This window comes from Amborella trichopoda, chromosome 13 (assembly GCF_054954075.1).
Source record: "Amborella trichopoda isolate Santa Cruz 75 chromosome 13, AtrichopodaSantaCruz75HAP2 v2.0, whole genome shotgun sequence".
Taxonomy (NCBI): Eukaryota; Viridiplantae; Streptophyta; class Magnoliopsida; order Amborellales; family Amborellaceae; genus Amborella; species Amborella trichopoda.
Window position 1 is genome coordinate 47,486,055 of NC_142348.1, and position 11,112 is coordinate 47,497,166.

General features: G+C 36.2%; 1 protein-coding gene and 1 non-coding gene across 2 annotated transcripts; both read right to left on the reverse strand.

Moving 5' to 3' along the window:
- Positions 1-650: 650 nt before the first annotated feature.
- Positions 651-2,937, reverse strand: LOC18435864 (protein LATERAL BRANCHING OXIDOREDUCTASE 1). Its single transcript, XM_088856713.1, has 3 exons — positions 2,417-2,937; positions 1,650-1,977; positions 651-1,052 (listed from the first exon to the last, which is right to left on the reverse strand). The coding sequence occupies exons 1-3, from the start codon at positions 2,881-2,883 to the stop codon at positions 792-794; spliced, it is 1,056 nt and encodes a 351-aa protein (XP_088712839.1). The 5' UTR covers positions 2,884-2,937; the 3' UTR covers positions 651-791.
- A 6,065-nt stretch (positions 2,938-9,002) lies between these two features.
- On the reverse strand, positions 9,003-10,870 carry LOC18446761 (uncharacterized). Its single transcript, XR_016048332.1, has 3 exons — positions 9,967-10,870; positions 9,573-9,897; positions 9,003-9,491 (listed from the first exon to the last, which is right to left on the reverse strand). It is a non-coding gene; the product is annotated as an uncharacterized LOC18446761 (transcript).
- Between the last annotated feature and the right edge of the window lie 242 nt (positions 10,871-11,112).

Consider the following 11,112-nt stretch of genomic DNA (forward strand, 5'->3'; position numbering starts at 1 on the left):
TGTTATCGGAATGCCTGGGCCTCGCTAACTCTTTCCTTTTTAAATTCGTATATTTTGGAGAAATTTTGCTCCCTTGGATTATTAACCTTTAGTTAGCATTGTCAATGCGTTGTTGAGTCCTTGCACTTACAATGAAGCGTAATGGCAGGGTGTAGTTTATATTGTTAGCGTATGGATATGTATTGTATGGATAATATGGAATGATACATATCTATACAATAACATATATATAAGGTCTCCATCGTAACCAATTAAAGTAAGGTGTACTTTCTAAACCGCCTAGAAGATGTAGTTCTACCAGAAAATTTTATGATGGCATGAAAAAATTTGTTTCCACACCTAATTATTAAATTTAAAAGCTTAAAAAATAGTGTGGATCATGACAATCTAAAAACACTTGAAAAAAATCTTGAAAATAGATTGTCTATATAATATGTTGTGATGTAATGTTTTTAAGAGTTGAAAAAAAAAAAATTTCTTTTTTTTTATATCCATAGATCTTGATATTAAGATGATCAGCTGAAAGGCTTTCCAATGTTGAAATAGCATTTCCCGATGGATTTTGAGGTGGGCCTTACTTTTATCTAAAAAGTAGACACCTTATATAAACTTCTTCCAAACACAGGGCTAGAAGAAAAAACACAATGAAATAAAGCAGAAAAATAGAAATCACCATTATGTTATTTAAGACCGTAGGCGAGTACGATAGGACACATCATTAATCGATACTCCATAGATTCGGACACTAGAGATAGATTCGGACTCGTAATTGATTCATAGGGGAAAGTGGGCTAATCTCTAATCTTGTAGTCACTTATTTGAAGAACAGGCTTGTCCAACTTCATGTAATTGTTGAGACTCCTAGTGATGAGATACTCTCCCCACTTGAATGGCCTATACTTGGGGGGATCTTCCTCATGAACCAGTCCTTCAAGAGGCTCCACAATTGCATGATAGGATGGTGTAAACAAAGTGATAAAGGAGAACCTCTCCTGTTGGGAGTTCACCACCACCCGATGCAACAACCCATTATACTGGTCATTTGTCCAAACCTGCAAAAATTTTCACACACCACAGCCATTTGCTTGTCAGAACATTGACTAAAGAGCAAAAGGCTGGAAATCCCAACAAGGCATTTTGAGTTTTGTTTTAAGAAGACTGCAACAAAACCTGGAAAGTCATAGAATCATTTTTTTTCGAGTGGTGCGTTTTTTATCCAAAAGGAGCTTTCCCATCACCTTGGGAAAATATTTTAACGGAAAAGTGCTTTCTCATCAACTTGGGAACAGCATAGTTGCAAAATCTATCTTACAAATAGTAGCAGAAGCTTCGAAAATGCTTTATCAGCGATTATATTATACACTGCTTTCCTAGAAAATAAACATGGGAAAGCAGTAGTCATCCAAGAGAGACTTTCCTCACAAAGTTTTTTCCCACAAAACAAACGTACCCAAAAAGATTGAAATGAATTCCAAGTTTAAAAACAAGTGGGTGAATTCGAACGACGACAGGAGTTGGTCTCGGTCTCGGGCTTGAGAAATCAGCAGTTAATGTCTAACAATGATACGTCTCAAGTTCGATTCCTATCATCAAATTACCCAAAAAACAAAAAAAAAAGTAAAAAAGAAACTTGGGGTTTTTCATTATACCTGGAAGGCGTCTCCTGGCACAAAGATGAAGGAGTTGGGTGTGGGGCTGACCCGAAGCCACTCGCCATCGGATTTACGCCTCACTTCTAATCCGCTAACCTCATCAGTGGAGAGTAGGGTGAAAGCGCTGGTATCAACATGCGGACCTTTACCCAAGGCTAGCTCAGGTGAGGGGCAAGGAGGGTAGTGGTTTAAGCGAACAATGGTCATTGTCTCTTCAAAGTATGGATCAAAGCGATCGGCCGGCAATCCAAGAGCCAGAGCAATGGTCTCTAGCACCTTGAATGCCAGTTTCGTTGTTTCTCGACCGTAGGCCTCGCATGCTTTCCTGTAACGGAGAAAAAGAAGGTTATTTAGATGAAAGCTTCATAATCTTAAACGAGGACTAAGATTGGATTAGGTTCGACTCCACTCCACCAAGGTGATTTCGAAGGACGAATCATCAAAATTCCTTCAGAATTCACTGACTCCACTCCACTCTAGCCACCATTAAAAATAGGAAAAGAAAAAAAATCTCCCCCAATGCTCAAGGGATTGCCCCATTTTTATGCTCTGAATCAATCAAAACTTCATCCCCACTTTTAATCAATGTTTTAAAAGATGGATCGGCCAAAAAATGGAACAATCCCTTGAGAAGTCTGAACCGGATCAGCCTTACCCAAATGGGAAAGTGTTTTCAGAACTGGTTAGAACTTTGAATAATGCTTAATTCTTAAACTTCGGGCAGAGAGAGAGAGAGAGAGAGAGAGAGAGAGAGAGATTCTTACTGAAACTCCTCGGGGTTTTGAGGCCACAGATTCTTCAGGGCCACAGTTTCCTTGCAATCAGGCTCCAGATTTGCAGGAATGTCAATACCCTCCTTCACAACATAATCAAAAACCTCAACCCAATCCCTGGTTTTCTTAGTGTGGTCCTTATCGTGATATCCCAGAGGGTTATCTACATCTCTGGCTGTCTTCTTCTTCTCCTCATATGGCAAAGCTGAAAACTTTGTCATTACTTTCTTCAGATTTTCATATAGCTCAGGAGGTAAGCCATGGTTAACAATAACAAAGAAATCCCACTCTTTCCATGCTTTTCTCACTTGAGAAAGAAGGCTCTCTAGGTTGCCACATTCTGGCGAATGGATGACGGAGAAGTCGATCACCGGAGTTTCTTCGAGGTGAATGACTTTCTCCAGCTTTGGCCTAAAATCGACGGGAAGAACATGCTCTGCTTCAAAGGAAGGGGCCATTTCACTCTCTCTCTTTCTCTCTCTCTCTCTAACAACAAAGACTCTCTCTCTCTCTCTCGGCTTTGAGAGCTAACATCAGTTATAGAAGAACAGGGGAGGTTCTCAGCGTCTTTATGATCTTTGTGAGGGTCAAAGCTTAACAGATGAAATATACGCGTGATTATTTTTGGATTCAGCACATGTATAAATATATATTTTTTGGAAAACTCTTTCCCTCAGGTTGGATGGCATTTCTACACATATGGTCCAAAAAGTGTAAAGCATCCATATTAAAGATGGATGCTAACCGTATAAATATTTGTTTATTAGAATTATTATTTATAGTGTTTAAAATTTATTTACTTTTTCATATTTATGATCTCCATGAAAGGCATTTTGCACATGAAAGGCATTTTGCTACCCTTAAGCCACATGAAAGGCATTTTGCACTTGGGTTTTAGACAAAAAATACGGTAAAATTTGACAGCTATTATAACGTGATAAAGAGTAGACAGAGAGAGATAGTCGATAAAGATATTTGTGTGGTAATGGTTAGAGAGATACTGTGATAAAGAAATTATCGCAATGGAAGCAAGCGGGAAGAGAAAGTAAAAATAGATAATACGATTGGTGAGAAACGAAGCCGAAGGAACTATTCTTATGTGAATTTCTCAAAAAAAGAAGAAGAAGGAATACTCTTTATATGGTTAGAGCTATACAACAAATCTATGTGATTTGAGAGTTGGCACATTTTTAGAGTAAGTAAACATTGTTGGTGTGGAGGGGGAATATTGTCTAATGCATGGCTGGACTAGAAAAAGGGACCCAGTTTCTATGGGCCAAGCCCGCATATGTAGAAATGCGGGCCTCTTAATAAATCTATTTTTGAACGGATTTGAAGACTTGATTTTTAAGGACATGTAATCTCTGATATGAGGATCATGAATATAAAAAAATAAATAAATTCCAAAAACAAGAAATAATAATTCTAGGAAGAAAACATTTGGATCGTTACTTTCCATTGTTTTTAGATAAAAGACCTAGTTGCATCCATCTTTAACATGGTTACTATACACTTTCTGGACTGCATATGTAGAAATGCGGTTTATCCCGCATGAAATAATTTTCCTAGAGAAAGAGAGTATCAATGCAATGCATGACCAGTAGAAAGAGAGATCATGAATCCATGATGTGAGCAAGTATTTGATTAAAATATAAATTTCTAGAAAATCTTGAAAAACGGTTTTATAGATCGGCTTCCTAAAGAAAAAAGTTTATATAAGGTGTCAATCATATATTATAAAAAGTAACGTGTGCTTCAAAATTTGTCTGGAAAAAGTTGTTTCAACGTTGGAACACCCTCTAATTGAACATCTCAACCTTAAGATGTTTGGATGTGAAAAAAAAAAAAAAATTGATTTCTAGTTATTGAAATAGTGCACCTTATAATGTATTATTTGAGCCGTCCATTTTCCAGACTATGATATGTTTATAGATCTATTTGATATGTACTATTTAAATTTCACATAGATTCTTTGACAATCAAAGGGATTTTCGGTAATGAAATTGCATCTTTTGGTACAATTTGAAATTGCACCATACTTTGATTTTTTAAGGTTTGCCCTTGTACAAATTGTATTCTTTCTAAAAGGTGAGGTTGGTTTGAGGAGCCCACCTTATACTATACAAGTAAGATGCACCTCTAAATTTTGTCGGAAGATATAGTTCCGATGTCTGAAACATTACAATGGCCTGAAATCTATTTCTAACCTTAAATATGAAATCAAAAATTTCAAATATGGTGTAGATAGAGTAGCTGTATAAATAAAAAAGAATTTTAAAAATAGACAGTCCAAAAAACTTGTTACAAGATCCTTTATTTTTAAGAATTAAAGTTCTTCTCTCTCATTATATCCTTACGTCTTGATGTCGAGATGAAGGTTTTCTAACTATGTAACACTCTTTTCTATTTGATTTTTGAGTTATTACTTTTTTCTATTGTAGAAGGTTGCAACCTTATATAAACTTTCTCCTTTTCTAAAAGATCTTCAATAACTCAAATTTGTTTGTTTCGAAATGTTGTAAAAAAAACTTGAATTAAATCTGGCTAATCTTATAATGTGATTAAGGTTAGGCCATGATGCATCTGGCAACCGCTTGTGAGAGGATATGTGAATATAAACTTTGACGGTTCATCGTTGGGCAACCCCGCTCAGGTTGGTGTGGGAGGTCTTTGTAGGGATGGTATGGGGAACGTTATTGTTTGTTATACAAGTCCATGTGGATGTGTGACTACAAACCATGCTGAAATGATGAATTTATTACAGGGAGTGAGATTAATCATGGAGAGGCATATTGGAGGATGCTTGATCGTTCAGGGGGTTCACTTAATCTGATTAATTGGTGTAATCAGATGTTCAGTTCTCCTTAGCCACTAAGATCATTATGGATGCAGGTCATGGATATCACAAAGTCTTGGACTGTCTCTTTTGTTCAAATTTATAGGGAGGCCAATGAAGTGGCTGATTGTTGGGCTAAGCAAGGTGTGCAGTGATAGAGGACATTGTAATTTCAGAGTCTTTGATTTAGATACTTTGTAATATATTTGATCTTTTATCGATAAAATCTCATACCCTTGCCAAATACGAGTGAAAAAATAAAAATAAAAAAATAAAAAAATAAGAAAGAAAGAAAGTGATGTAAATAAACTTTATCCTTGTTTCATCTCCTTCATTTTCATCACTTTTTTGATATCTTTGAATATTAGATTTGTGATAAGCTTACAAAAGGTAGCATTAATTCAAGATTCTTGATTAACTAAATTTCTTCAAGAACACCTAAGTATTCCGAAAAAGCGTACTCCCCTATAAACTTCTAGTCACTCAAGAATATAGGGCTCGTTTGGCTCCATGGGTTAACAAACATAGGTTTTGAATCAAAACCTGGTTATCTCAAATTTTGATTATGTTAAAATTTTGTTACACAAGTAGGACTTGTTTGGATGGCTTTGAATGGTATCCATGTTAAGCAAATCTCATGTTTGGATCATTTTTTTTGTATAATTTGGATGGCTATTATAGGGAGAGATCACATTAAATTTAGAATTTTGATATAGTTTCTCTTTAAAAATTTTAAATAGTTTATTTATCTAAAAAATTAAAATTTGACATAGTTTCTCTCTCCAAAAATTTTGACACAGTTCCTCTCTTTAAAAATTTGAATTTTCAGATAGTTGACAATTTCTCTCTCCTAAAATTTTTATATATTTTCTATCTCTAAAATTTTTCAGGTAGATTTTTTTCCAAAATTCGATATGGTTTCTCCCATAAATTTTAAGATACTTTCCCTCTATAAAACTTCAAATTTAACTCAGGTTACTCCCATAACTCAGGTTACTCCTTGATGGCACTAAACAACAATTTACTCCATCGGTAGCACAAACGTTTTGTGTGGTGTTAACACATATTCTAACACACACGTGTGAGTGAAGGGCACGAGATCTACAATTTAAAGAAATGTGTTCCGTGTGAAATTGAGATCTCGATTTGTGGGATTGTGGGATCAAGTTTCGTTATGAATGGGATCGAGAATCATATAAATAGAAGTCAGATCCTAAAAAAATTAGAACGGTTCCGGTTGAGATCCGAGCCACGGAGTGCTGGAACTAGATTCCGGAACGGGAGCGCCACCCTAGTTGGACGATCCCCAGTAACTATAGTTTGAAAAAGGTTATGTCCAACTGCCATAAAATAAATTTATTTTTATTTTTTATTTAAAAACTATTTTATCTAAAATTTGAGTTGCAAATGTATTTTAATACAACACACCAAATAAAAATAACTTAATAATATTTTGAGCAAGACAATATTCAGAGTACCCACAAAAGAAATCTTTTGGACATGTTTAGAATATTTTTTATTTTTTTTAGTTGGTGTGTTATATAGATGGCAGGGTACGTAAGCATCCTTCCATTGGTTGAGTTTGAACAAGGGTATATACAATGGCGATAAAATTATTTTTTTTTATTTTTTTTAAAAATTATCTTTAACTAAAATTGAGATTGCAGATGTATTTTAATATAGCACACCAAATAAAAAATAATTTACTAATATCTTCAGCAACACAATGACTAGAGTACCCTAATAAATTCGTCTGGTGGAATATTTTTTGTTTCTTTTATTTGGTTTGCCATATAAAAATGTATTTACACTTTGAATTTTTGATTAAGATAATTTTTAAATAAAAGAAAATGAGACTAGATTTTCAATGCAACCGAAGGGTGCTTGTGGACGCTACCATCCGCATCAAAATATTTTTTTTTTAACAAAAAGTTAGAGAGGATGTGTTCCCCCATCAAAATATACCATAGCAACATGCCAAGAATTGTAAAATGTTGCTAAAAACAATTGTAAAATAATAATACTTAGTGCATTAAGATTCCAATTGAATGCTAACTTTGGACTTCTATGGTCTATTGTCGGCATGGCAAGACGAATTATTGGTGCTCGTCCATCTAAATAATGGAAAATTTTGGACCGCATCATTCATTTTTAGAATAAATTTTTCCACAACAAACCCAACAAAAAAAAGTAGTACATCTCATAAATTAATCTCAGAGGAAAGAGCAATAATTGCCCCTAAATACTTGGCCAACAAAACGTTTGCTTTCAATGATGAAGTTGTGATTCAAACCATATATATGATGCTATATCAATCGATTACCACCACATAGGCCAAGATCACATTTCCCAATAAATTGAATAAGGGAACTTTGACTGCGACTAAGAAGAAAATTGAGAGCTCAAACAGAGGGGCTAGAGATTTGAAGTAAAAATCTGAGGCCACTGTAACAAAACAAGAGGTACCCATTTTGGATTTGGGTTTCTCTTTATTTTTTGTTTGATTTGATGGCTTTTTTTTGGAAAGAGAGAGAGAACCCCAATGTTTCTAAAAAATAACACAAACCTTAAATTTGTGGAGACGGATAAGTTTTCGCAGAAAACCCTAGGGTTCATCAGAATCAACGGAAACCCGACATTTGGAGCGAGGGTACGGTTAATACATTGATCCAAAATATGCAGAGAGAGAGAAAGAAAAGTGATCAGGGGAGGTAAGAGGGGAGGAGGGAGTGACCATTTGGTGAAGCTAGGGATTTGTGACAAGTATTACAAATCCATAGTGGGGACTAAAATAAAATCATCGTGTAACACCTAATAGACTTTATAAGAATAGAAAAAAGGCTTTTCAATTTTCATTTTAAAAACTTGCAATTTTTATGAATAACAAATTATTTTTATTGGAGATCCAAACTGGGCCATAATTTTTGTTTTAGTGAATGGGGTAGAATGTGAGTTGTTTTGGGGATGTAGTTGGTTTTAATATTTGGAAAATGATTAAGTTGGTTTTAAAAAGATAAATTTTAATTAGGTTTAGTTAGGATAAAACTTACTTAATATGGTTTGATGAGGGGGAGACATGACTTTTTTGGTGGTTTGATAAAAGTTTATATAAGGTTGCAACCTTAAAATGTAGAATCATATATGCACCTAAAAAATCTATCGGAAATCTTGTTTTAATGTTGAAAAAACCCTCTAATCAATCATCTCGACATCGAGATGTATGAATATAGAAAAAAAAAGTTTTTGAGTCTCGGAAATGGGGAATCTTGCAACACATTATCTAGACCGTCAATTTTCAAGATTTTCATATATTTATAGATCTACTTGATTTTAACCATTTTTGGAATTAAAAATTTTCCAATTAGGTATAAAAATAGATTTTAAGATAATACTAAAAATTATTTACAACAAAATTACATGTTATGATAAAATTTTAAGGTGCGCCTTAATTGGATTGTTTAAGGTTGCAACCTTAGAGAAACCGCGCCCTTTTTGAATTATTTATTTTCTATCTTCTAAGTGTATTTAGAGGGGAGATCTCATTTCTTTATAAGTAGAGAATTGGTGATTCGGTAAAGAGTTGATCTCGTAAAAAAATATTAAAAGAGAGTATATTCTCCTACCTTTTATTATTTTTATTTATTGTAATTATTTCTTCCACCAAGATAAACTAATTCCTCAACACACAAATGAGAGACAGAGAGAGTTTTGTTCCTCACAAAGTACTGCAGACTGGAAGTGTAAACGGAAAGCTCATTTATTGCTACCCAAACTCATTTCTCAACATCTAGATTACAGGAGTGACACAACAATAAGAGACATAAGCACAACATTAAGAGACATAATGACAACATTAAGAGAGAGAAAGAAGGCTCAAATCTTTAAAGCAAATTTTAAGAGATGAGGGAGAAAATAGGGTGGCTTGAGGTGAAAAGATTTAAGCAGCAACAGTAGCAGTAGTAGCAGCAGTGGGAGTTTGAGTAGTAGGCTTCTTGAAGGTGTGAATGGTGACAATGTCATTCTCACTCGCCAAATTCACCCAGTTGCTGAGCCTCCTCACCCTATAAAACTTGCCATAGTTGAAAGGCTCGTACTTTGCTGGGTTCTGCTCGTTAACAAGCTCAGGCAAAGGATGGCCGGCACAAACGCCAGCGCTACTGAATACATCTCCTTCTCTCCACTCACCACCACCCTGTTCTCTACACTCTTGTACAGCCCGTATGTGTACCCCTGTTAGAGAGAGAAACAAATATTATTATGAGTATTTTGAGAGAGAAGCAAATATGATATTGATACAATAGCAATATATACCTCCATGAGGTCACCAATCTGGATAGTAAAGGAGTGGGGAATGAACTTGGCCTTGATCCAGTCATTGTCCTGGCCCCTGATCTTGATCCCACTGGGCTGGCCCTGGGACAGCAGAGTGAGAGCACTGATATCGGCCTGCCACCCCTTTCCCAGCACCATGTCAGGGGCAGGGCATGGCTCATAGTGGTTTACCCTGTTAATAGTTGCATGGTCCGCGAACATGGGCCTGAACCTATTCGCAGGTAAGCTCAAGCTCAGGGCCGTCAGCTCCAATATCTCAAACGATAATTTAGCCATCCATACCCCTTACTCATCCAGCAATTCCCTGTTCAAAACCAAATAATCATTGGGTTAGAGAGAGAAAGAGAGTTAGAGAGAAAGTTGTAAGTCTTACTGGAAGCCCGGCGGGTAGGCGGGCCTGTGGTTGTGCAACTGCATAATCATGGTATCCTCCTGTTCATGCGTTACAGGCACCTCGATCTTATCTTTGAGGATGTAGTCGTATATCTCGACCCAATCCCTCACATTGCTGGTGAAATAATTGTTATTGTAACTGACGGGGTGAGTCAAGTCGAGCTGCACCTTCATCTTCTCCTCCAATGGTTGGTGAAAGAAGAGTTTCAGATTCTCAGTCACTGTGTCCGTCAGCTTTTTGGGGATGCAGTGGTTGATGCAGTGGAAGAAGCCCCAGTCTCTGAAAGCTGCGCCCACCTCTTTGGCGAGCTTAGCCTTCATGGCAGGGTCGACTTTTCGGCTGAGAGGGGAGTGAAATCAATCACCGGGGTGTTCTCGCCCACCGGACCACCGGAACAGAACCGGGCTTGACCCGGTACTGCTCCGGTTGGATGTAAGAGGGGTCGACCAAGGCACTCATCCTGATCGATTGGTGATGATTTCTGGGTGGGCTTACTGCTACACTCTTCTCTCTGATAGCAGAGCGAGAACGGGTTGGTCTTCCTGGGGATTAAGAGCCAGAATTTATGGAGGGGGAGGGAGCAAATGTGTAGAGAGATAAAGGTGAAATACATGAAGGAAATACATAGAAATGAGAAAATTATTTAAGGTTGTAGCCCTAATAAACCATCGCATCAGGCAAGAAATCGAGGGACGGAGCATGGTTGCTTGCCAAGGATTTCGGACAGAATGTGAAAGGACCGGTGGTAGCACCCTACGCCCTAAGACCAGCCCTAGCAAAAATTTTAGAGGGGAAATTGTTATGGGTGCGGTTTGTGTAAGATCGAGTTTCCAAAAATTAAAAGTAAAGAAAACTTTCAAATAGTATCGATGAATGTGATTTCATTACTAAAAGTTTTCGTGAGAGTTTTAAAATTTATTTTTATTTTTAATTATTAAATTTGAAGCTTCAAAAACAGTGTAGATCGAACAGATCTATGAAACCTTGAAAATATCGAAAATTAAAAGTCATTACAAAATGAATTATTTCCAAAATTTGAAATCCATTTTTTCTCATATCCATGCATCTTGAGGTCGAGATGGTCAATTTGAGGATATTTGGCATCAAAACAACATCTACCATTGA

What these genes read in the sequence shown, in the direction of transcription:
- LOC18435864 (XM_088856713.1), bottom strand. Translation starts at nt 2,883, where the DNA reads ATGGCCCCTTCCTTTGAAGCAGAGCATGTTCTTCCCGTCGATTTTAGG. An exon ending in CAAAACCCCGAGGAGTTTCA is followed by an intron (nt 1,978 to 2,416) that starts GTAAGAATCTCT and finishes TCTCCGTTACAG; the next exon opens with GAAAGCATGCGAGGCCTACG. An exon ending in TGCCAGGAGACGCCTTCCAG is followed by an intron (nt 1,053 to 1,649) that starts GTATAATGAAAA and finishes AAATTTTTGCAG; the next exon opens with GTTTGGACAAATGACCAGTA.